Here is a 27,419-nt window from a genome sequence, read left to right on the forward strand (position 1 = left end):
TGCAGGAGACCCTAGGAGATTGAATTTTTTTGATGGCTAACTTGTCGGGAAATGATGCCATAGTTACCCGAATGTGGCTAATCCCGGAAGAATGTGAGAAAATATGGATTTTAGTGCCCACACTTGGTAGATTAGTGCCTTAATCTTTGGGAGAATGGATTCTATGTTGAGTAAGAGTATGTTTTCTTGGTTTCCAGTCAAGGAGGCCTCAAGATTACTTCGATTTGCCTTCTAGGTCAAGAGGAAGTAACCTCACAACTTTTATACTTCGATGTACAAGAGGAATGGCTTGTCAAGGTCAAATTTTACCCCTAGGAGATTTCGCTCACATTACATGGCCCATACATTGGATGAATGCTACAATAAAAACAAATTCTACAATATGAAGCAGTAAATGCATGCAACAATTAGCCTTAGAATAGCGAAAATCCCAATCCAACATATATGACAAAAGTAAACAAGAATAACATCAAAAGGTGCGTACTTACATGTAATAGAGAATATCCAACCATTCATAATTGACAATAAAGAAGCTCCAAGAGAACATATACCAATATCCACACATCAAAACTCATCCATAAAGCTCCATTTCATCCCTAGAAAAAGTGCAAAAATCTCAAGAGAGAGATAAGAGATCCAAAACCAAAGTGATCATGAGAAATGATCTCACCCCACTTGTATTTATACACAACTTAGGAGTTTGAATTAACCTCCTTGGCCTACATAAGCTCCAAAAATAAAATAATGTTCTAATAATACAACTTTTGGTGACAAGCCCACCAAACTAGCTTATAAATGAAAAGGTAAGCCTCTCAAGAGGACAAATAATAATCCATGCATGTCGTAGGGCCCTCTAAGAGGCCTAATGAGGTCCATGGGTGCCATAAATGAAGAGAAGGACCCTTAAACGCAGTGGACAAGTGGATGGCTCCTTGTAATAACCTGTGGTGGTCCAAATGACATGTGGCCCACACAATGTTGATTTCTGGTAGCATTGGATGTGCTCTAAGTCTCAAATTTTGCAGGGAGGCTTAGAAACATTCATTCTACAATACCTAGAAATCGTTTCGGGAAATTCCACATGGAGACAGTTTTATTAATATAATTAATTATTTTTAATGAGACCCCAAGTCTAAACTTAGGAAATTAAAATAATTAATGGGTATTAATCTAAACTGTGGGTGAAACTTCTAGAAGAAGGCGGAGATCAAGTCAATATGATCCTAGCCATTGATTAGGATCTAATCTGGGTCGTTGATTGATCAATGAGAGGATTATAAGAGGAGACTTGATGGGCACTTGGAGAATACACCAGAGGCAGATACTCATTTGCCCGAGTAAGATCAATTTTCTCACTGGTCGAAGTTCAGCAAGAGAAAATCAAATCAGAGGGAGAGTTGTAGGTGGAAAAGAGAGTGAGGGTAATCAACATCAGTCAGGAGTGCAAGGGAAGAAGACGCAGAGCAGAGGGAGGACAACGCAGACGCTGTGATGCAGGGAGAAACATCGCAAGGGTAGTTTTACGCTAGTACTGCGTGGGGTAGTTTTGACGTTGGGACAACGTGGGAAAGTTGACATTGGGACACAGTGAGACGTAGAGGGAAGAGGAGCACATCTTCTGGATCAGAAACTTGTCAAGAAGTGTCTGTAAATTTTCTCACAGAGAATCCTATTCTATTTTGTTGGTTGTAACTTGTATAAGAGATTTTCGCTGAAAGATAATAAAGAAACCCTCATCTGATGCACCGGTTTTCCCACATTGTGTCTGGCTGGGGACGATTGTCCAAAGATAACTGTGTCATTGTGGTTGTATTTGTGCCAGTATTTTTCTTTGCATTTACTTTCCGCAGTATTTTAATTATGAAGGATGCATTAGAATTTATTTTGATATTTTCTGTAAGAACACTGTGAATAATTTACTTGTGAGTTAATAAGTAGAAGAAATAATATTAATCACTGCAGTTGGATTTCTATTTAGAAATTTTCACATGGTATCGAAGCTGAGGTAAAGTAAGAAGAAAAGTGCTGCAAGACCTAGCGTTGAAGGAAGAAAGGAATTCGAAATTCCTGCAGGGGCAACAATTCGAATCCCCAGGGGGTTTTCACAGTTCAAGCTAGGAGGACTAGATTTTCGTGGTAAAGCTCTCACTGAATGAGTCGACAGAAAGGTAAGTTTTTCGGTAGAAGGAACAATGCTGCAGAAGATTCAACAAAGAGGGGTTCCTCAGGTTGGATGCAGTTTTTTCCTGCAGCAGTTGCTGGATAGCGTCAGAATCAGTTGAAAATAGCACAAAGATGGATACTCAAAGTGTCTCAGAAGTGTCTACAGGATTAGAAGAAGAATTTGCATGCCTAGCAAATTCAGCATCAACAGAGGTTTGGTACATTGATAACAGGGCTTCAACTCATATGACTAGAGTACGAGAACATTTCTCGAGCTATCAAGAAGAACAAATAGAATTCCAAATTATTATGGGAAACTGAACGAAATGTACTCCAGTAGGGAGAGGCACCATAGCATTTCAGACGGAAGCAGGGACCAGCATCTGAGCCACCAATGTTCTGCATGTGCCAGGATTAGGAATGAATTTGATTTCAGTGTCCCAGTTACAGGACAAGGGATACGATGTATACTTCATAGGAAAGAAAGTATATGTCAAGCATCCAAGCTGGAAGAAGAAGAGACAAATTGAGATTCGAAGCAACAAATTGTATAGGTTGCAGCTTGAGTCTCTAATGGAACTGATAGGAAGCAACTATAATGGTGAAAAGGAACGAAATGAATTATGGCATAGGTGAATGGGACACTTACACCATTGAGCACTGAGGATGCTCAGGGAGACTATTACAGGAGTACCAACCCTTAGTAGTGAGCATGATGACTTAGGTCAAGGATGTGTGCTAGGGAAGTATGCTAAAGCAACTTTTTCCAAAAGTAACAATAGAGCAGAATGTGTATTGGGATTGATACACTCAGATATATGTGGTCCAATGTCCACAAGAGCTCTTAGTGGTGGCGAATACTTCATCACTTTTATTGATGATCACTTTAGAAAAACCTGGATCTATTTCTTAAAGACCAAGCATGAGGTCTTTGATCGATTCAGAGAGTTTAAGGCTCTCGTTGAAAATATGGCAGAGAAAGAAAAAGGTATTGCATTCAGATAATGGTGGAGAATATACAGACAGATACTTCACAGATTTCTGCATAAAGGAGGGCATCAAAAAAGAGTGGACAACTCCATATAATCTGAAGCAGAATATAGTAGAGCGGAAAAATAGAACTATTGTTGGGGCAGCCAAAGCTATGTTGTATGATCAGGATCTACCTAAGTTTTTATGGGTAGAAGCTTGCAACATAGTGGTGTATATCCAGAATAGAACTCCTCATATAGCATTGGGGAAGAAAACGCCCGAAGGAGTATTCAGAGGGAAGAAGCCGGAAGTCGGTTATCTCAGGGTATTCGGAAGTGTGTCATATTGTCACATTCCACATGAGAAGTGCAGTAAATTGGATCAGACTGCAGAAAAGGGGTATCTTGTGGGATATAGTGAGACCTCAAAGGCATACAGAATCTACATTTCTAGGAGGAGGAAGATTGTAGTAAGACGAGATGCAAAGTTCATGGAGGATATAACATTCAGGAAATCTCGAGAAATGCCAGCAGAAAGTCAGTGAGTAGATGTTCCACTAGGAGCAACGGGGGTAGCAAGGAGGACAGACACTTGGATCAAGTATAGTGACCAGCCCCAGTGTTTCCTCAGAAGGAGGAAATCCAGATAGTTCTCAGCAGATGGAAGGACTGGAATAGGAGGAGGAGTTGATTGAGCCTCCCACTACCAGTGGTAGAACCAGTAGAGAAGTACGACAGACACTGGTGGACGCAGAAGAGTTTGTTGGAGCTCCTAGAACCAAGAAAAGGCAGCGTATACAACCTGACAAATACCAGGCATTGGTAGCTTAGGTTGAAGAACCATCTAGCTTTCAGGAAGTCGTTCAACACCAAGCTTGGGTGGATGCCATGGTAGAAGAGTACAACTCTATCATGACGAATGATGTCTGGGAAGTTGTACCTAGACCAAAGGATAGATCGGTTGTAGGATCAAGATGGATCTACAAGCTCAAGTATGCTGCAGATGGCAGTATAGAGAAGCACAAGGCTAGGTTCGTGGCAAAGGGGTACGCGCAGAAAGAAGGACTAGACTATGAAGAGACCTTCGCCCCAGTTGCTCGTTACACCTCTATCAGATTTGTTATATCCCTAGCAACTCAAATGGGATGGGAGATTCACCATATGGATGTCAAGACAACATTCTTGAACGGGGTGATAGAAGAGGAGGTGTCTATAGAACAACCCAAAGGCTTCGAAACTCATTAGAAGACAACTCATGTTTGCAGATTAAAGAAAGCCTTGTATGGGCTTAAGCAGACACCAAGAGCATGGTATGGTCGGATTGATAGTTACTTGCAGCAGTTGGGATTTGTCAGAAGTGATGTTGATCCCAATCTCTATGATAGAGAATGAGCCACTCATTCTGGTATTATATGTGGATGACTTGTTTTTAACATGGTCATCCAGACTCATACAGGATTGCAAGAAGAATCTTGAAGCTAAATTCGACATGAAGGATATGGGCTTGATGCATTATTTTCTAGCGTTGGAAGTTTGGCAGAAGAATGGGGAGATCTTCCTTGGGTAAGGAAGATATGCTACAAAGATCCTGAAGAGATTCAGAATGCAAAATTGTCAACCCATGGCTACTCCCATGATCACCAACTAGAGGAAAATAGATGCATCAAGAGACAAGGAAGTGGACCCCACCTTGTACAGATAGCTCATTGGGTCGCTCATGTATCTGGTCAACACCAGGCCAAACATTTGCTTTTGCTATCAACACTCTTAGTCAGTTCATGGTGGAACCAAAAATGGTGCATTGGGCGGCAGCTAGACACATTCTTAGGTATGTGCGTGGAACAGTCAGATATGGGTTGAAATACTCCCGAGGGGAGGACGTCAAATTGAATGGATTCACAGATGCAGATTAAGCAGGTAGTTCAGTAGATTGAAAAAGTACCTTGGGGTATTGGTTAAGTGTTGGATCAGGGATGATAACTTGGTGTAGCCAGAAGCAGAAGTTAGTAGCTCTGAGCTCAGCGAAAGCAGAATATGTGGCAACCAACACAAGTACATGCGAAGCTATTGGCTTAGAAAACTGCATGTGAGTTTGTTTAGAAAAAGGATGGAAGCGACTAGGGTTTACTGTGATAATCAAAGTTGTATTAAACTCTCTGAGAATCCAGTATCTCATGATCGGTCGAAGCACATTGATATCATATGTCACTTTATCAAAGACTGTGTTCAGCGTGGCGCAATACAGCTATTGTATGTCCCCACAAGAGATCAGGTAGCAGACATACTCACAAAGGCTCTAGGGAGAGCTAAGTTCATTCAGTTCAGAGAGCAGAAGGCTATGGTAGAGAATCCGTTTCAGTCACAGAAACAGGGGATTTCTCAGTTCAGTGGTAGAGGGAGTTGCAGTATGGTTGCACTGTTGACAAGTGGCAGAGTCAACAGAAGTACAGATGCTGCATTTGCGCACTAGTTGGTGGGCAAAATGTCAGACATCAGCAAGTGCAGAGAGAGATGTTATAGAACATGGTGATGCTTCAATAGGTTGCATTACTAGAGCACATTCCTTGTTAAAAGGGAGTGTTGATTTCTAGTAGCATCGGATGTGCTTTAAGTCTCAAATTTTGCAGGGAGGCATAGACACATGCATTCTCCAATACCCAGAAATCGTTTTGGGAAATTCCACCAGGAGACGGTTTTATTAAAATAATTAATTATTTTTAATGGAATCCTAATTCTAAACTTAAGAAATTAAAATAATTAGTGGGTATTAACGTAAGTTGTGTGAAACTTCTAGAAGAAGCCAGAGATCAAGTCAATATGATCCTAGCCATTGATTAGGATCTAATCTAGGCCGTTGATTGATCAACGAGAGGATTATAAGAGGAGAATTGATGGGCACTTGGAGAATACACTAGAGACAGATACTCAATTGCCCAAGTAAGATTGATTTTCTCACTGGTCAAAGTTTGGCGAGAGAAAATCGAATCAGAGGGAGAGTTGCAGATGGAAAAGAGAGTGAGGGTAATCAACATTAGTTGGGAGTGCAAGGGAAGAAGACGCAGAGCAGAGGGAGGACAGCGCTGAAGCTGTGACGCAGGGAGAGAGAGTGTAGGGCAGTTTGACACTGGGACTGTGTGGGGTAGTTTTGATGCTGGGAGAGCATGGGAAAGTTGACGTTGGGACACAGTGAGACGCAGAGGGAAGAGGAGCATTTCTCCTCGATCAGAAACTTGTCAGGAAGCATTTGTAAATTTTTTCACAGAGAATCCTATTCTATTTTTCTGGTTGTAACTTGTACATGATTTTTGCTGAAAGATAATAAAGAAACTCTCATCTGTTGCACCAGTTTTATCACATTGGGTTTTTCTGGGGACGATTTTCCAAAGATAACTGTGTCATTGTGGTTGTATTTGTGCCTGTATTTTTCTTTGCATTTACTTTCCGCAGTATTTTAATTGTGAAGGTTGTAGTAGAATTTATTTCGATATTTGCCGTAAGAACATTGTGAATAACTTATTTTTGAGTTAATAAGTAGAAGAAATAATATGAATCACTGCAGTTGGATTTCTATTTAGAAATTTTCACATGGTATCCGAGTTGAGGTAAAGAAAGAATTAAAGAGGAAGACCCAACGTTGAAGGAAGAAAGGAATTCGAAATTCCTGCAGGGGCAGTAATTCGAATCCCTAGGGGGTTTGCGCAGTTCAAGACAGGAGGACTAGATTTTTGTGGTAAAGCTTTCCTTGAGTGAGTCGACAGAGAGGTAAGATTTCCTTAATGAAATTTGTTAGCGGCAAAAGGAACAACACAGTAGAAGATTTAGCGAAGAGGGGTTTCTGAGGTGGGACACATGTTTTTCCTATAGCAGTTGTTGGGGCAGGATAGCGTTAGAATCGGTTGAAAATAACACAAAGATGGATACTCAAAGTGTCTCAGAATTGTTTACCAGATTAGAAGAAGAATTTGCATGCCTAGCAAATTCAGCATCAACAGATATTTGGTACATTCATAAGAGGACTTCAGCTCATATCACTGGAGTACGTGAACATTTCTCGAGCTATCAAGAAGAACAAATGGACTTCCAAATTACTATGGGAAACAGAATGAAATGTACTCCAGTAGGGAGAGACACCATATCGTTTCAGGCGGAAGCATGGACCAGCATTCGAGCCACCAATGTTCTGCATGTGCTAGGATTAGGAATGAATTTGATTTCAATGTCCCAGTTACAAGACAAGGGATACGATGTATACTTCATAGGAAAGAAAGCATACATTAAGCATCCAAGATGGAAGAAGAAGAGACAAATTGGGACTCGAAGCAACAACTTGTATAGGTTGCAACTTGAGTATCCTTTGGCACTGATAGACAACAACTATAATGGTGAAAAGGAACGAAATGAATTATGGCACAGGGGAATGGGACACTTACATTATGGAGCACTGATGATGCTTAGAGATACTGTTACAAGAGTACTAGCCCTTAGTAGTGAGCATGATGACTTATGTCGAGGATGCATGCTAGGGAAGTATGCTAAAGCAACTTTTTCCAGAAGTTACAATAGAGAAGAATGTGTATTGGGATTGATACACTCAGAGATCTGTGGTCCAATGTCCACAAGAGCTCTTAGTGGTGGCGAATACTTCGTCACTTTTATTGATGATCACTCTAGAAAAATTTGGATCTATTTCTTAAAGACCAAGGATGAGGTCTTTGATTGATTCAAAGAGTTTAAGGCTCTCGTTGAAAATATGACAGGGAAAAAGATAAAGGTATTGCGTTCAGATAATGGTGGAGAATATATAGACAGAGACTTCACAGATTTCTGTGCAAAGGAGGAAATCAAAAGGGAGTGGACAACTCCATATAATCTGGAGCAGAATGGAGTAGCAGAGCGGAAAAATAGAACTATTGTTGGGGTAGCCAAAGCTATGTTGTATGATCAGGATCTACCTAAGTTTTTATGGGCAGAAGCTTGCAACACAATGGTGTATATCTAGAATAGAACTCCTCATAGAGCGTTGGGGAAGAAAACACCTGAAGGAGTATTCACAGGGAAGAAGTCGGAAGTCAGTCATCTCAGGATATTCGGAATCGTGGCATATTGTCACATTCCAGACGAGAAGCATAGTAAACTGGATCAGATTGCAGGAAAGGGGTATCTCATGGGATATAGCGAGACCTCAAAGGCATACAAAATCTACATTCCTAGCAACAGGAAGATTGTAGTAAGACGGGATGCAAAGTTCATGGAGGATAGAGCTTTAAGGAAATCTCGAGAAATGTCAACAGAAGTTCAGTCAGTAGATGTTCCACTAGTCCAGGAGCAGTAGGGGTAGTAAGGAGGACAAGCAGGAGGACATACACCTAGATCGAGTACAGTGACTAGTACCAATATTTGCTCAGAAGGAGGAAATCCATAATTCCATATAGTTCTTAGAAGATGGAACAACATGATCAGGAGGAGGAGTTGATTGAGCCTCCCACTATCAGTGGTAGAACCAGTAGAGAAGTACGACAGACACTGAGGGATGCAGAGGAGTTTGTTGGAGCTCCTAGAATCGAGAGAAGGTAGCGTAGACAACCTGATAGATACCAGGCATTGGTATCTCAGGTTGAAGAACCCTCTAGCTTTCAGAAATTCATTCAACACCATGTTTGGGTGGATGCCATGGTAGAAGAGTACAACTCTATCATGACGAATGATGCTTGAGAAGTTGTCCCTAGACCAGAGGATAGATCAGTTGTAGGATCAAGATGGATCTACAAAATCAAGTATGTTGCAGATGACAGCATAGAGAAGTACAAGGCTAGGTTCGTGGCAAAGGGGTACGCTCAGAAAGAAGGAATAGACTATGAAGAGACCTTCGCCCCAGTTGCCCGTTACACCTCTATTAGATCCGTTATATCCCTAGTAGCTGAAATGGGATGGGAGATTCATCAGATGGATGTCAAGACAACATTCTTGAATGGGGTGATAAAAGAGGAGGTGTATATAGAACAACCTGAAGGCTTAGAATCTCATTAGAAGAGAACTCATGTTTGTATATTAAAGAAAGCCCTGTATGGGCTCAAGCAGGCACCTAGAGCATGGTATGGTCGAATTGATAATTACTTTCAACAGTTGGGATTTGTCAAAAGTGATGTTGATCCCAATCTCTACTATTTGATGGTAGAGAATGAGCCACTTATTTTGGTATTATATGTTGATGGATTGTTTTTAACAGGGTCATCCTTGCTCATACAGGATTGCAAGAAGAATCTTGAAGCTGAATTTGGCATGAAGTATATGGGCTTCATGCATTATTTTCTAGGGTTGGAAGTTTGGCAGAAGAATGGAGAGATCTTCTTTGGGCAAGGAAGATATGCTACAAAGATCCTGAAGAGATTTAGAATGCAGGGTTCTCGACCCATGGCTACTCCCATGATCACGAACTGGAAGAAAATAGATGCATCAAGAGACAAGGAAGTGGACCCCACCTTGTACAGACAACTCATTGGGTCGCTCATGTATTTGGTCAACACTATGCGAGACATTTGCTTTGCTGTCAACACTCTTAATCAGTTCATGGTGGAACCAAAAAGGGTGCATTGGGTGCCTGCTAGACACATTCTTAGGTATGTGCGTGGAACAGTCGGATATGGGTTGAAATACTCCCGAGGGGAGGACGTTAGATTGAATGGGTTCACAAATGCAGATTGGGCAGGTAGTTCAGTAGACCGAAAAAGTACCTCGGGGTATTGCTTTAGTGTTGGATCAGGGATGGTATCTTGGTGCAACAGGAAGCAAAAGTCGATAGCTCTAAGCTCAGCAGAAGCAGATTATATGGCAGCCAACACAACTACGTGCGAAGCTATATGGCTTAGAAAACTACTTGTGAGTTTGTTCAAAAAGGGATGGAAGCGACCAGGGTTTACTGTGATAGTCAGAGTTGTATTAAACTCTCCGAGAATCCTGTATTTCATGATCGGTCGAAACACAACCATATCATATGTCACTTTATCAAAGACTGTTTAGCATGGGGCAGTACAACTACAGTATGTCCCCACAGGAGATCAGGTAGCAGACATACTCGCAAAGGCTCTAGGGAGAGCTAAGTTCATTCAGTTTAGAGAGTAGATGGCTATGGTAGAGAATCCGTTTCAGTAGTAGAAACAAGTGATTTCTCAGTTTAGTGGTAGACGGAGTTGCAGTATGAATGCAGTGTTGACAAGTGGCAGGGTCAGCAGAAGTACAAATGCAACATTTGCGCAGTAGTTGGTGGGCAGGATGTCAGACATCAGCAAGTGCAGAGAGAGATGTTACAAAACAAGGTGATGCTTTAGTAGGTTGCATTACTAGAGCACATTCCTCGCTAAGAGGGAGTGTTGATTTCTAGTAGCATTGGATGTGCTGTAAGTCTCAAATTTTGCAGGGAGGCTTATACCCATGCATTCTTCAATATCCAGAAATCGTTTTGGGAAATTTCACACAGAGACAGTTTTGTTAAAATAATTAATTATTTTTAATGGGACCCTAAGTCTAAACTTAGGAAATTAAAATACTTAATGGGTATTAATCTAAATTGTGGCTGAAACTTCTAGAAGAAGGCAGAGATCAAGTCAATATGATCCTAGCCATTGATTAGGGTCTAATCTAGGCTGTTGATTGATCAATGAGAGGATTATAAGAGGAGGCTTGATGGGCACTTGGAGAATACACCAGAGACAGATACTCAGTTGCCCGAGAGTGAGGGTAATCAACATCAGTCGAGAGTGCAAGGGAAGAAGACGCAGAGCAGAAGGAGGACAACGCAGAAGCTGTGACACAGGGAGAGACAACGCAGGGGCAGTTTAATGTTGGGATTGCGTGGGGCAGTTTTGCCTTTGGGACAACGTGGGAAAGTTGACGCTGGGACACAATGAGACGCAGAGGGAAGAGGAGCACTTCTCCTGGATCATAAACTTGTCAGGAAGCGTCTATAAATTTTCTCACAAAGAATCCTATTCTATTTTGCTGGTTATAACTTGTACATGAGATTTTTGCTGAAAGATAATAAAGAAACCCTCATCTACTGAACCAGTTTTCCCACTTTGTGTTTTTCCGGGGATGATTGTCCAAAGATAACTGTGTCATTGTGGTTGTATTTGTGCCAATATTTTTCTTTGCATTTACTTTCTGCAGTATTTTAATTGTGAAGGTTGCAATAGGATTTATTTCGATATTTGCTGTAAGAACACTATGAATAACTTATTTCTGAGTTAATAAGTAGAAGAAATAATATTAATCACTGCAGTTGGATTTCTATTTAGAAATTTTCACACACAAGTGTCCTCATGGATCTCCAAACAAATCAAAGATGCCTGTAGAACATCTGCAAGGGCTAGGATGATGGTGTAAGTGATGCCACATCATCATGCAAGTTCTAGATCATCTGCCAAGTGTATGGTCTAGATCTGGGGCTAGTTGGGCATGATGGATCGGGTGCATCCTCCTCGTCCAATAAGTGAACCACGAGCAATCTCTGAATGTCTGTGGGGAACCATGGAGTACAATCTGCTGTTGTGGAGGCCCATGGCTCTTAACGCTCACCCTACATGTGCCAATGTAGCCCTTTGGAGGATAAGGACCCCGTATAGGGAGACCAAACCTAACATGGAAACAATCTGCAATCCTGCATAAGATCCAATGCGTCCCCTAGCCTTCTAATACAACAAGTCATTAAAGAAATTGAATAAATGAACTTACCTAATCATGGACCATAAGTGGGACTTCATAATGGTCTGCCCTTCCATGCCCTTCCATAATGTGCTTCGGGATGTGCCAATGTCTCCTAAACTCCAAATGGGGTTAACCAATAATCCCATTGGGTGGTGTCTACTTCTAAAGGGGATAATATAGTCAAGGTACATCCTTGAAGAGGTGGTGGCATGTGACAGATATGTGCAGTGTTACTTGGGAGCAGGAGCGAAAGCGGGGAGTGGGAGCGAAAACGGGTGCGGGAGCGACATTTTCAGAATCTCCCGGTTTGGGAGCGAATCCTGACGCGTTTTTTCTATAATATATATATATATATATATATATATATATTTTTTTTATTTTGATACATATATGTCAACAAAAACATGTAGAATGATGAATTAGAAATAAAAAACATAAAAAAACATAGATTGAACCATATAACAACAATCATCTAGAAGTTATAATCTTCATCAACCACGTCCACAAGTTAGTAAAATAGTAACATACAACATATTGAGTCTCATGATTCATCAATCTTAAAGTTTCAAGCTTTCAAAATTCAATATATAACATTTATCATCATTGATCACCAAAGTTGTACTTGTAAGCTAAGTGTAACCATTACAACAAATAATATCTAACATGAAATGAAATGTTATAAAATGAAATGAAACAACTTTCAGCTTTCATGAAGCATCATATTCATAATTCATTAGTAATGAGTTATAATTGCCAACTTCAAACTTAAATTGTCATATATTGTTTAAAAAAATATCATAATAAATATGAAAGAGTCAATAGTTATAAAAACTACTAGAAACTAGAAAAGACAAGTAAATCTATTATCTATTTCTTATGCTTGGGCCTCTTGCCACCACGAGAAATGTCTAATTTTTTAGTCTTGTTGGAAAATCAGGATCTTTGTCATTAATATCCCCCTCTAAGCATTAATATCCAGAAGTATCTTTGTCATTACCTCTGTATCTGTATAGGGATCTTTGTCATTAATATCACCCTCTAAGCATTAACATAAGATAGAAAAAGCATAGCATGTCAAGTCAAGATTTTGTTTGAGTGATGCGTACATTTTTAGGAGGGTCATGATAGAGGAGTTCGACAACCAATGTCACTAACATCAAAGTACATATAGGGATTGGTGCTCTTGATTAAATACGAGTTCCATACGGTAATATTCACAAAATTCAATGGAAACATTGCAATCCTGAAAAACTGATAAGTCTGCTGGATTTTGAATGAAATCTAAAATTCTACTTTCTCCATATGAAATCCAATGAGGTTGGAACCACTCTCAAACATCCTGAGTTATTTCATGGTAATGTTAAAAATTTAAGTAAAAGGATGAAAATGAAGATTAAGGAGAATGTCACTTTTACTTTAACATTACCATGAATCGCATATCAATACTAGGGCGATAGACTTGATCATTACGCTGCCCCACTCAAAACTTATTTGTTTCTTTGAAAAAAACTACATTTGGAACATGATTGCAAAACAAAATTTGCAAAAAAGGCAAAACGCTCCCGAAAAGGTAGGGAGCATTTTTTTTTAGGGAGCGCGCTCCCGAAATCACTCCCTTTTTCGGGAGCGCACTCCCGACCCGCTCCTGATTCGCTCCCTCCCGGTGTGCGGATTGGGAGCGGGATCAAAGGGGGGAGGTGCTCCCCCGTAACACTGGATATGTGAATGGAGTAGGGGATGAGAAGGGGCAGCCCTAGGTCACATGCTGGGATACAAGGGTAGCTAATAAGAGGGAAGCCGACACTTGGGTTTATAATGTGTAGGAGGGAGCAACCATGGTACATAAGGTACCTTGGCCCTAATTTTTCCACCCTTCTTTATATGCCTTTTTCCTTTTCATGATTTTCTTTTGTTAACTGCTCGGGCCTCAAGGGGTTAGAGCATGATGTATAAGATATAGCAGTGAAGTCCCCCCTTTAAGGTGGGGCAGTTCATCGCCCACCAAGGGTTGGGACAGTCATAGGTTCCTATATGATGAAGAAGGCTCATAGAACCTGTAGGAACCAGGGTGATGGCCATGATGATGGGGTAGAGCTCATGTATTGGCTTTTTCCCACGTGCTAAATATGTTTGTCTTGGCCATCTTTTGCATTTTGTGGTACATTTTCCTGTTGAATGTGGCCATGTATGCTTTTATCTTTGTTTTTTTTTTAACTGCATCAATCTCTAGGCTTCATTCCTGGCCATGACCCAAGGTGTGGGCAAGGGGAAGGGGCATGCTAACCCTATGTGGACCCAATGGAGGAACGTGGACCCGGGTGGGAGAAATAATGAATGGAGTAAAAGTGAATGGAAAGAGGGTGATATAAGCGGATAAGGGAGCGGGACCACGCAACCAAAACCGTGGTTTCCTGTGAAATAACATCCCTGGAACCAAATGGTCAATAAAAGAGACCCCACGGGACTAGAATCCAAGGTTAATTCCTAAAAATGCTCTAGGGGACAAAAGCACAGACCTAGCCTATTCTTTCCGCCGAATCCCCCTGTTAATCCATGCCTAGAAGTGTCAATGGTAAGCAAACTACAATACTCAATTTCCGAATGACAAGGCATACCTTTAGATTCGGGACACCCACCTTCAAACACACGATCATGGCAGATGGGTGAGGGACCACATGGATTGCTCAGGTGACAAATAACATGGCACAGTGAATGAGTTGGTGGCTGCAAGGGGTTGCTGGCTGCCGGCTGAGGACCATCTTGGAGAAAAAATTTCTCCTGGGGATACTACCCACAAAATGGTGGGTAACAGGGTGTCTTTGCACTTATGCATGCACTTTAATGTTCTTAATAGTGTTCTCTTATTCTTGTGTATACACAAATTTACACAGTCAAGTTAGGGAAAATGAGGAGTCCAATTATTAAAGATATGGATAAAAGGGCATCTCTCTCATTGTATCAATGGCTTCATTGAGAAACAAGTTTTATCCCACATCTCCCATCAATGTAAATTCATATTTTCCTACATGAACACAACGAATTCATGGATGATGTTGTGAGGACTGTAATGTGGAAATTTTTCAAATTCTCAATTAGTGGATCTGATTATGCTTGAAACCACTAAAAAGTATACAATGTGCATGTGTGCAGTTTCTTTTTCTTCAGTTTCCTTTCTTAACAAAATATCGTGAAGTTCTGAGCACGTCATCTTTTGCTTACAGAAATGACAAAATGTTTCCTCCATTTTCATTACATGTAACGATGGCATGCATTTGAAGACAGGCCTTCCCTTCCGGTATTTCGTAAGACTGGACAGATGAGATTCTGCAAGAGTTCTGCTTTAAGGCCTGAACATTCCTCCTCTTTCATTGCTAGTAAACTAAGATTCAGAAAGGCTAGAAACCTGAAAGATATCCTTGTCCTGACTAATAATTAAATTAATATTAACTCTATGCTCCAGAAGCATTATAAGGGGACGAGATCTTATTGATCTATCAAGATGGCATTTTGTCCTCTTCTGCAATAAAATGTCCTTCAACAACTGAGTTTCTTTTAGATGAGCATATTGAAGAGTATCTCAAGTCGGTATACTTCTAGATTTAAGTTACACTGCTATTGGCTTATAGATAATACAAATTATCAATAGTTATACATAATTTTTCTGGTCTACAATATAATTCTCTTAATCGGTTATGTTTTCAAATTGTTTGCAGTGAAATCAGGTCATCCTGTCTAAATCAAACTCTCCAGAAATTTGGAGTCGAGAAGTTTTCAAAAGAGGATTTGCAGAAATTGTCATGTGACTCATTAGAGAGGAAGATAGGAACTTGGATCCAGTGTTTGCGAGTTTCTGTAAGTAGCAACATCCTAATTACTTGTTATACTTCTAATGCTTTTATTCTGCATTCCCAAAATTTTAATTGGAATCATTAGATGAGAGGTTAGGAACATGGATCACTGTTTGTGCATTGTTGCGAGCAACAACTCATTAATATCAGTTGTACTTAAAGTTTCCTTTATTACTTGTGTATGTGTTCCTGAATTGTGTAAAACTTGCCTTCAGGATATTATAACAAAGGAAACCTATAATCTTGTTATAAACTTGTAGAAGCCTGCTGCATGTAATTGTAACCAAACTGCTTTCCCTCTCTAAATTGACAAGTGGTGGAGTCCAGTCCACTGAAGCCTCAATAAATATTCTTGCCATTGCTGGAGATGATCCTTAGTCATTTTAATGCATGTGATAGTTTAAATCATTTCTTGGGTTAAAAAAATGTGTCAAGCTATCCTGAATACACGGACAGGGGGGATTTCAGCAGTGGATTGAATGCATATATTAGAGTTATTTATTTATGGAAATTCTTCTACAATACAAATATCTGCGGTCAAACTTTCCCTTAACTAATACAGAACCATGCTGAACCATGCTGACAGGTTAAGATATTATATACAACAGAGCAAATGCTATGCAATCAGTTGTTCTACCAACTTGATCCTTTCAGGGAATGCTGCTTTGCAGAAGTCATTGAGTCGAGCATGAAACTGCTTTTGAACTTTGGGGAAGCCACAGTAAAGAGCAAGAAGTCACCAGAGAAGTTATTCATGCTTCTTGACATGTATGATGCAATGTATGATCTTCTACCAGAGGTATATGGCTTCTCTTGTTCTGTAATTTCCTATGTTTCTGTGGAGATTGAATAACCTGCTTCAGGATTATATGTAAAATATATACTTCCCCTTGGAGAAGAGAGCTTGGAGTAGGCCAAGTAGAATTTTTTGGTGTAAAGATTAATTTCTATGTGAATATTAGTTGGATATAATATAAATTTTGGCAAGCTAAATTATGATGTACGTATTTAATGGTTGATTATTAGTAACATGTTGGAATTATCACCAACATTTCTTGAATTATTTTCTTTTGGAAAAAAAATGCATCCTAGTTTAACATTAAAAAGGACAAACTGCAAAAACTGACTCGCTGTTAGATATTGTAGTGTTTATTTTATCTAAGGAGTAATAAATGTTATGTATTAGAGTAACATTGTAATGTCATAAAGTGAGAAATAAGTCATCTATAATATATCACATTTAAGTTAATTTATTAAATAAAATTAGGTGTGTTACCCCTCATATTGACATGAGTGGCAATGACATATTTTCAGGGGTAACTTGTAGGGATGGTGATGAGTGTGAAAAATCAGTTACTCGATTCCTACCATAGCAACTGATGTTAATTCTTCTAATTGTTAATTCGTTTAACCAATTTACTAGTTGTGTGCTACGACAAATATCGAATTAAATACACTGCAGCTTACACAAATAAAAAACTACGGAAACTAAATAAAACACGAGAGAAATAAATGTCACACACATCTACACAGTTATTTTTGGACAAATGTCCCTGGGAAAACCTAGTGTGGGAAAACCGGTGCAGCAGCTGAGGGTTTGTATTATTAAGCAGTAATAAATCTGAGTACAATTCGTGGGATGCCCAACTGGCTATGCGATACAGAGAGAAACTAGGAAAAAATAATAGTGAGATGATCTCACCTTGCCACTGGAAGAACCGGCATTGATTACAGACTTTGTGTTGTCTCTGCACAGTCTCTGCGCAGTTCTGCGTCACTCCCACGCAGTCACTATGTCACTACAACTAGGGACTGCGTTGCACCTCCTTCTAATCCTCTGTTGGCTGAAACTTCAACTCTCAAGCCTCTCGGTCTCACACCTCGGCTTTTGGCTCTTGAACTTGACATCCTCAGCAGAATTTCGATCTCCCTCTGAAGCTCTGTGTTGCCCTACGTCAGCCTCTCTGGACGTCTCTCTGCCCTTTTTGCCTTGTACTCTTCGGCCCAAGAAAACTTCCCTCCGGATACTATCCCCACCCCTTGCTGCAAGAAATCACTTCGAATCTCTCTCTGGCAAACCACTGTGCCGCTCTCTTCAGAAATTCGATCTTTGATCTCACTCGATGTGTTTTCCAAATGCCCATCGAAGTCCTTGTAATCCTCCAGTTGAGTAATCAACGGCCCAAATTAGATTCTAATCAATGGCTCAGATCATTTGGATTCGATCTCCGTCTTCTTCTAGAAGTTTCACCCACAATTTGATTAATACCCTTTAATTATTTTAATTTCCTAAGTTTAGAATTAGGCACCCATTAAAAATAATTAATTATTTTAATAAAACTATCTTTGGGTGGAATTTCCCAAAATGATTTCTGGGCATTGTGGAATACATGTGTCCTAGCTTCCTTGCAAATTTTGAGGCTAAGAGCACATTTGATGCTATCAGAAAGCAACAATGAGCTCAGGATGCATACCTTTTCCTTTTGTTTGATGATGGTGCATCTTGAGATAGTGATGATAGTGATATTCTACGATATTGTTTGAGGATGGGTGTATGTGGTCGAATGTCTTCATTTATATTGCTTTCTTCATGGTCACACGTGATGGATGGTATACTCCTTGACGTTGATGATGACATGCTAATTTATTGGTGATCCTTGATGATGTTGTATCAAATATTGTTTGTCTTGGTTGATGTTTCTTTGATCACTTTATGGATGATAGTGATGGTCCTTCTAGTTATTGGTCATGATGTTGATTATCTTCATGCCTTTGGATCAACTCGTTGGAGATGACATACTCTTTCATGCTATGATCTGATGGTTGTCTTCATGGTGCTAGTAACTTGCTTCACCATGCTGCTCCTTGCATGATTGCTTATGGCTCTTAAGGAAGAGTACCTTGGTGCTTGTAGTGTCTTGATTTTATATGATGATTATTTGATGAAATAGACAACAAATTTCAAGGAGCGGTATCCTCTCTCCTATACTTTGGGGCATCTTGGGGGATTTGATGAGAGTTTGAGATGGTTATATGTTAATAGGATATTGTGATGGATCATCCAAGCTCTTGGAGTGTGTATTCTACTCCTACAATGATACTTGATGACATAGACAACTCTCCTTACAGAGTACTCGCTTGACACATTTTTTAGCTACCTAGGGTTTTAGGGATGATTTTGGCATGATTGATGGATCAAACAACTTGGTGAAGAGTGCCCTAGGATATTTTGTGTCTTTAATGTTCTTATGGTCATATTTGATAGGATAAAAGATTTATTTTTGGTATCTCTCCACTCTTCCTTGGACCTTTAGGATTTGGTACCATTTTTAGAGCATTTTTTGGACTATTAGAATGATAATGTGGCATCTTGGGTGAGGATGCTCTCGATTTTTAATGTCTATTGTAGCCTCATTATGATAGTTGACTAGATAGACACTTGTTCCTATAGAGTTCCCTTCTTCATCATGGATTTTTAGCACTTGGCTCAGCCTATCGAGGGGTTTTAGCTTGATTGTGGTGAGAGGTGATATAGTACTCCTACTGAGAGAACCTTAGAGATTTTAGTGTCTATTGAGGTCCTCTAGAGATATTCTCCATAATATACACTTCATAATGAGGATTGCCCCACTTCTTCATAATTTTCTAGGATCCTAGGAAGGGCCTGTTACACCCCATGTTAGCAGGGGTACACATACATTTTCACATTGCATTTATCACCATTGTAAGCCTAGGGTCACAAATCTACACCTATGAAAACCAATTGGAAGAATATTGATGCATCTAAGCAGAAGGAAATGGACCCCACTGTGTATAGACAACTTATTGAATCTCTCATGTATCTAGTCAACACAAGGCCGAACATTTGTTTTGTGGTCAACACTCTTAGTCAGTTCATGGTGGAACTAAAGAGGGTGCATTAGACAATAGTGAAGCATGTGCTGCGATATCTACGAGGTACAATTGAGTATGGGTTGAGGTATACTTAGGGTGATGGTGTCAGGTTGATGGGATATACTGATGTAGACTGGGTAGGTAATGCAGTGGACAGGAAAAACACTTCAGGGTGTTACTTCAGCATGGGATTAGTGTGAAAAATCGGTGACTTGATTCTCTAATGCAACAACTGATTATATTTCTACTACTGAATCAAGTTATTTACAGTGTTATATGATAAACATCGAAATAAATACAATTGGAGCCTTTAGAACATAAATAATATGAGGAAACAAGCACTGAACAAGAAATAAATAGCACACACACAAGTGACACCGTTGTTTTTGGAAAATGTCCCCGGAAAAACCCAATGCGGGAAAACCGGTGCAGCAACTAAGGGTTTTAATTATTATGCAGTAGTTTCTGAATACAATCTTTGGATGCCTTATTGGCTATTCTATACAAAGAATCTGACTAGCAGAGCAATTAGTGAGAAATACCGCACACTATCACTGGCGATTCAATACTGATCCAGGCTCTAGATGGCAAGCTCCACACTGCCTCTCCATCAACCTATGCAGTTCAGTGTCACAACTACTAGGCTCTGCGTCACCCTTCTTGCTGGTTGATTTTCCTCTGGAACTTTGACTCTCTGCTCTTCTGGTCTCACACCCTGACTTTTGGCTCTAGAACTCGACTCTCCAGCAAATATCGAATCTCCTCTCAGGCTCTGTGTTGCCTCAGCGTGGCTTTGCACTACCTCTTTTGGATCTCTCTTTGCCTCCTTTGCAACGTATCCTCGGATTAGGAAACTCTCCAACCGGAAAACTATCTCTGCGCCTCACTGCAAGAAAGCTCCTCGATGACCTCTCCGGCAACTGCTGCACTGCTCTCTTGAGAAAATTGATCTCTGATCTCTCAGTCGATGTGTATTCCAAATGCCCATCAAGTCTCTTCTTATAATCCTCTCATTGATCAATCAACGACTCAGATTAGATTCTAATCAATGGCTCAGATCATCTTAACTTGATCCTTGTCTTTTTCTAGAAGATTCACACCCAGTTTAATTAATACCCTTTAATTATTTTAATTTCCTAAGTTTAGACTTAGGCATCCATTAAAAATAATTAATAATTTTAATTAAACCTCCTTTGGGTGGAATTTCCCAAAACGATTTTTGGGTATTGTGAAATGCATGTGTCTTAGCCTCCCTGCAAAATATTGAGGCTAGAGCACATCCGATGCTACCAAAAATCAACACTCCCTCTTAGCGAGGAATGTGCTCTAGTGCTGCAACCAACTGAAGCATCACTCTGTCCTTGTATCATCTCCTGTTGCACTGATGATGTCCGGCTGTTGTTGCCTATCAAGCATTGTGCAACTCTGATTTGTGTTGTATTCATGTTGCTACTGACTCTGTTGATTTGTTGTCAAGTATTGCATATGCACTGCAACTCTGTTGCTGCTGCCACTGCAACATCTGCAATGAAAAAGTATCCATAATACTGAACTAACTGTGTTTAGTATGATGCATTTGTCGTCCAAGATCTGACTTCTGCTAACCTCTGTGCTATAACTGAAGTCTCTGTGTTGTTGCTGACTCTGCACTGCTGCCAACTCTGCTATGCGCTGCTCAGTATTTGACCGCTACTAGCCAATACAACTGTCACTCTGGCACCTGACTGCACCAACTGACACTGGTCCATTCTGCTGCTGCTGACTATGGACTCCCGTAGCAAGGTCTTGATTCGAGAGGTGGACTCCTCAAGGATCCTGCGCATCCTGTAGCTCTCTAGGGCTACAACTCCAGATCACCCTACCTCACCCCTGGAGGCATCTCGGTAATCATGGCAAACTCTTCATCTAGTCTGGACGACAACTTGACAATTTTCGCGGATGCAACCTCTTGATTCTGCTTCTCCTCCTTGTCTCTCTTTTTGAGAGGACACTGAGTGCTGTAGTGGCCCATCTCACCACACCTAAAGCACTTGATCTTTGAAATGTCCTTTTTCTTCCTGCGCTGCTCCTGCTACACGTTTGATGCACGGGCCACATCTTCCTCTTCCTTCACGACCTTCATCCCGCTGCTGCTACTGCCACTGATTGTAGCCTTCACCAGATCACGCCTCATCTCCTCTCACTGTAGATCAGCCCAAACACGTTTCCAATCTAGCAGGTGTTCTCTACCTAGGATGCTCTAGACAAACAACTTGCCAATCTTCAGACACACTATTTAGCGCTATTCAAACACACTTTGTAGGTTGGGGCGCTGACCATACTGAAGCTAGTTCATCCCGAACATCCTGAAGCCTCTTAAGGAAGGGTTCTATATGCTCCCCTTTCTGCATCCTCTTGCATCTCAACTTCTCTTCTAAGTACATCTTCCACTGCTAAGAATATCCTTCGTATAGCGTGGTTAAGGCATCCCACATTTGTCGGGCAGTGTCCTTGCCAGCTATATGGGATACTACATGATCTCGAACCTTGTCAAGAATGATTCTCTTAGTCTTCGTTATCTCAACCCTGTACTTTTTGAGTGGATCTGCATCTGTGGGCACAACTACCACACTATTGACATACATATTGAGATCATGCTCATCTAGAAGGCAGGAGATCCTAGCCTTCTAGATCACATAGTTGGAGCCTACATCCAACTGATCTTGATATCTCAATCCTGCTGCTACCATCTCTCCAAAAAGTCGAACTGCTCCCTCACTCTTCTACACATCTGTTGGCTTGCTCTACGGACTCTCTACTGTAGTAAGCAAATTTTCACTTGGTTACTGCTGCTCTGAATGAGAAATCGAATTCCCTGGCTAGGAATTCTTTGAGGAAGAAATTCCCTCAATGTGCCTTCTTCCCTTTTCTACCAAAGCAACTGTTGCAAAAAACTACATCCCACCTGAAGACTGCTCTGCGCTGCTCCCTCTGTCATTGACAAATCCGATCTGGAAAATCTCTCTGTGTCGACTCACTCAGAGAGAGATTTTTCCTTGAGAATCTTGCCCTCCTGGCATTGGATTGCGCAATCCCTCCGGGGATTCGATTTGTTGCCTATGCAACTCTTCGATCTCCCTCTACAGCTTAGCGCTAGACTCTTCCGACTCTGCTCTCTTTCTTTACTTGCTCTCTGATACCATGTGAAAAATCGGTGATCTGATTCCCTAATGCAACCACTGATTATATTTCTCCTACCGAATCAAGTTATTTACAGTATTATACGATAAACATCGAAATAAATCCAATTGTAGCCTTCAGAACATAAATAATATGAGGAAACAAGAACTGAGCAAGAAAGAAATAGCACACACATAAGTGACACCGTTGTTTTTGGACAATGTCCTTGGAAAAATCCAATGTGGGAAAACCGGTGCAACAATTGAGGGCTTTAATTATTATGAGTAGTTTTTGAATACAATCTTTGTATGCCTTACTGGCTATTCGATAAAAAGAATCTGACTGGCAAAGAAATAAGTGAGAAATACCTCACACTATCACTAGCGATTCAATACTGATCCAGGCTCTGGATGGAAAGCTCCACACTGCCTTTGCGTCAGCCTATGTAGTTCAGTGTCACAGCTACTAGGCTTTGCGTCACCCTTCTTGCTGGTTGATTTGCCTCTGGAACTTCGACTCTTTGCCCTTCTGGTCTCATACCTCGACTTCTGGCTCTAAAACTCGACTCTCCAACGAATTACGAATCGCCTCTCAGGCTCTGCGCTGCCTCACCGTGGCTTTATGCTGCCGAGCGTGGCTCTGCGTTACCTCTTCTAGATCTCTCTTTGCTTCCTCTCCAATGTATCCCTGAATCAGGAAACTCTCCAACCGAAAAACTATCTTTGCCCCTCACTGTAAGAAATCTCCTCGATGATCTCTGCCGCAACTGTTGCGATGCTCTCTTGAGAAAATCGATCTCTCATCTCTCACTCGATGTGTATTCCAAATGCCCATCAAGCCTCTTCTTATAATCCTCTCATTGATCAATCAACAACTCAGATTAGATTCCAATCAATGGCTCAGATCATCTTGACTTGATCCTCGTCTTTTTCTAGAGGATTCACACCCAGTTTAATTAATACCTTTTAATTATATTAATTTCCAAAGTTTAGACTTAGGCATCCATTAAAAATAATTAATAGTTTTAATTAAACTTCGTCTTGGTGGAATTTCCCAAGACGATTTCTGGGATTGTGGAATGCATGTGTCTTAGCCTCCCTACAAAATATTGAGGCTAGAGCACATCCGATGTTACCAGAAATCAACACTCCCTCTTAGTGAGGAATGTGCTCTAGTGCTGCAACCAACTGAAGCATCACTCTGTCTCTGTATAATCTCCTGCTGCGCTGCTGATGTTCGACTGTTGTTGCCTATCAACCACTACGCAACTCTGATTTGTGCTTCTACTGACTTTTTTGATCTGTTGTCAACTAATGCATCTGCACTGCAACTTCGTTGTTGTTTCCACTGCAACATCTGCAACAAAAAAGCATCCAAAATATTGAACTAACTGTGTTTAGTATGATGCATTCGCCGTCCAAGATTTGACTGCTGCTAACCTGTGTGTTGTAACTGAAGCCTCTGTGTTGCTGCTGACTCTGCACTGCTGCCAACTCTGCTCTCCGCTACTGCCAACTCTACTCTGCACTGCTGCGAACTCTGCTTTGCGTTGCTCAGTATCTGACCGCTACTAACCACTGCAGCTGTCACTCTGGCACCTGACTGCACCAACTGACACTGGTCCATCCTGCTACTGCTGACTATGGACTCCCGTAGCAAGGTCATGATCTGAGAAGTGGACTCCTCAAGGATCCTGCCCATCCTGTAGCTCTCTGGGGCTACAACTCCAGATCACCCCACCTCACCCCTGGAGGCATCTCGGTAATCATGGCAAACTCCTCCTCTAATCTGGAGGACAGTTTGTCAATCTTTGCAGATGCAGTGTGTTGATCCTGCTTCTCCTCCTTGCCCCTGTTTCTGAGAGGACACTGAGTGTTGTAGTGGCCCATCTCACCACACCTGAAGCCCTTGATCTTTGAAATGTCCTTTTTCTTCTTGTGCTGCTCCTGCTGCCCCTTTGATGCAAGGGCCACATCTTCCTCTTCCTTCACGACCTTCATCCACTGCTGCTACTGCCCCTAATTGTGGCCTTCACCATATCACGTCTCGTCTCCTCTTGATGCAGATTAGCCCAAACACGTTCCCAATCTGGCAGGTGTTATCTGCCTAGAATGCTCTGGACAAACACTTGCCAATATTCAGACGCACTATTCAGCGCTAATCGAACAAACTCTGCAGGGTGGGGCCCTGACCCTACTGAAGCCAGCTAATCTCAAACATCTTGAAGCCTCTTAAGGAAGGGGTCTGTACACTCCCCTTTCTGCATCCTCTTGCATCTTAACTTCTCTTCTAAGTACATCTTCTGCTGCTCGGAATATCCTTCGTATAGCGTGGCTAAGGCTTCCCACATTTGTCGGGCAGTGTCCTTGCGGACTATATGGGATACTACAGGATCTCGAACCTTGTCGAGAATGATTCTCTTAGTCTTTGCCATCTCAGCCTTGTACTTTTTGAGTGGGTCTGCATCGGTGGGCACAACTACCACACTATTGACATACATCTTGAGATCATGCTCATCTAGAAGGCAGGAGATCCAAGCCTTCTAGAACATGTAGTTGGAGGCTACATCCAACCGATCTTGATCTCTCAATCCTGCTACTGCCATCTCTCCAAAGAGTTGAACTGCTCCCTCACTCTTCTACGCATCTGTTGGCTTGCTCTACGCACTCTCTACTGTAGTAAGTAGATCTGCACCCAGCTATTGCTGCTCTGAATGAGAAATTGAATTCCCGGGCTAGGAATTCTCTGAGGAAGAAATTCCCTCGATGTGCCTTCTTCCTTTTTTTGCCCCAGCAACTGTTGCAGAAAAATGCATCCCACATGAAGAATGCTCTGCGCTGCTCCCTCTGTCACTAACAAATCTCGATCTGGAAAATCTTTCTCTGTGTCAACTCACTTAGAGAGAGATTTTTCCTTGAGAATCTTGCCCCTTGGCACTAGACTGCGCAATCCCTCTGGGGATTCGATTTGTTGCCTATGCAACTCTTTGTTCTCCCTCTTCAGCTCAACACTGGGCTCTTCCGACTCTGCTCTCTTGCTTCACTTGTGCTCTGATACCATGTGAAAAACCGGTGACCTGATTCTCTACTGCAACAAGTGATTATATTTCTCCTACTGAATCAAGTTATTTGTTGTATTATACGATAAACATCAAAATAAATACAATTGCAGCCTTCACAACATAAATAAGATGAGGAAACAAGAACTGAGCAAGAAAGAAATAGCGCACACACAAGTGTCACCATTGTTTTTGGACAATGTCCCAGAAAACCCCAATGTGGGAAAACCGGTGCAGCAACTGAGGGTTTTGATTATTATGCAGTAGTTTCTGAATACAAACTTTGGATGCCTTACTAGCTATCCGGTACAGAGAATCTAACTGGCAGATAAATTAGTGAGAAATACCTCACACTATCACTGGCAATTCAATATTGATCCAGGCTTTGGATGGCAAGCCCCACACTACCTCTGTGCTGCCTCTGCTTTAGCCTATGCAGTTAAGCATCACAACTACTAGGCTCTGCGTCACCCTTCTTGCTAGTCGATTTGCCTCTGGAACTTCGAATCTCTGCCCTTTCCGTCTCACACCCCGGCTTCTGGCTCTAGAACTCAACTCTCCAGCAAATTTCGAATCTCCTCTCAGGTTATGCACTACCTCAGCGTGGCTCTATGCCGCATCTTCTGGATCTCTCTCTGCCTCCTCTGCAATGTATCCCCAGATCAGAAAACTCTCCAACCGGAAAACTACCTCTGCCCCTCACTGCAAGAAATCTCCTCGATGACCTCTTCGACAACTGCTGCGTTGCTCTCTTGAGAAAATCGATCTCTGATCTCTCATTCGATGTGTATTCCAAATGCCCATCAAGCCTCTTTTGATAATCCTCTCATTGATCAATCAACGACCCAGATTAGATTCTAATCAATGGCGTAGATTATCTTGACTTGATCCTCGTCTTTTTCTAGAAGATACACACCTAGTTTAATTAATACCCTTTAATTATTTTAATTTCCTATGTTTAGACTTAGGCATCCATTAAAAATAATTAATAATTTTAATTAAACCTCTGGGTGGAATTTTCTCAAAACGGTTTCTGGGTATTGTGGAATGCATGTGTCCTAGCCTCCCTGCAAAATATTAAGGCTAGAGCACATCGGATGCTACCAGAAATCAACAATTAGGGGTTGTCTCTTGATACAACAGGAAGCAAAAGTCAGTTGCACTAAGTTTTGCAGAGGCAGAATACATGGCAGCAAGCATGGATACATGTAAGGTCATATGGCTTCGTACGCTAGTTGTGGCACTGTTTGATCAGAGGATGGAGTTGACCTATATCTACTGTGATAATCAGAGTTGCGTCAAGCTAAGAATCCAGTGTTTCATGATAGGTCAAAGCATATTGACATCAGATAACATTACATCAACGACTGTGTACAACATGGATCAATTCAACTATAGTATATTCCCACAGGTCAGCAGGTTATAGACATTTTGACGAAGGCCTTGAATAAAGGAAAGTTTGTTTTCTTCAGGGATAAGTTGGGTGTTGTGGAGAACACCTTCCTCTCTGAGTGTTAGATTTTGTAGCTCAAGCCTCAAACAAGTGTTCTAGTATTGAGATGTGTCATTGAGGCTAAGAACATAATGGATTTAATCATCTCCAAGCCCACGCAATTTTTCCAAAGG

At 41.1% G+C, this 27,419-nt stretch overlaps 1 protein-coding gene across 4 annotated transcripts in view; it reads left to right on the plus strand.

Moving 5' to 3' along the window:
• LOC149208002 (exocyst complex component EXO70A1-like) overlaps positions 1-27,419 on the plus strand; it is a 268,698-nt gene that overhangs the window by 100,677 nt on the left and 140,602 nt on the right. For all 4 annotated transcript variants that reach the window (XM_089393981.1, XM_089393980.1, XM_089393979.1 and 1 more), the window contains exons 5-6: positions 15,548-15,686; positions 16,269-16,481. In XM_089393981.1, coding sequence (XP_089250107.1) covers positions 15,548-15,686; positions 16,269-16,481 — 352 coding nt within the window. The remainder of the gene's footprint in view (positions 1-15,547; positions 15,687-16,268; positions 16,482-27,419) is intronic.

Source organism: Pinus tabuliformis, chromosome 1_2 (genome assembly GCF_031772625.1).
Source record: "Pinus tabuliformis cultivar Carrire ecotype Pingquan chromosome 1_2, CPIR1, whole genome shotgun sequence".
Taxonomy (NCBI): domain Eukaryota; kingdom Viridiplantae; phylum Streptophyta; class Pinopsida; order Pinales; family Pinaceae; genus Pinus; species Pinus tabuliformis.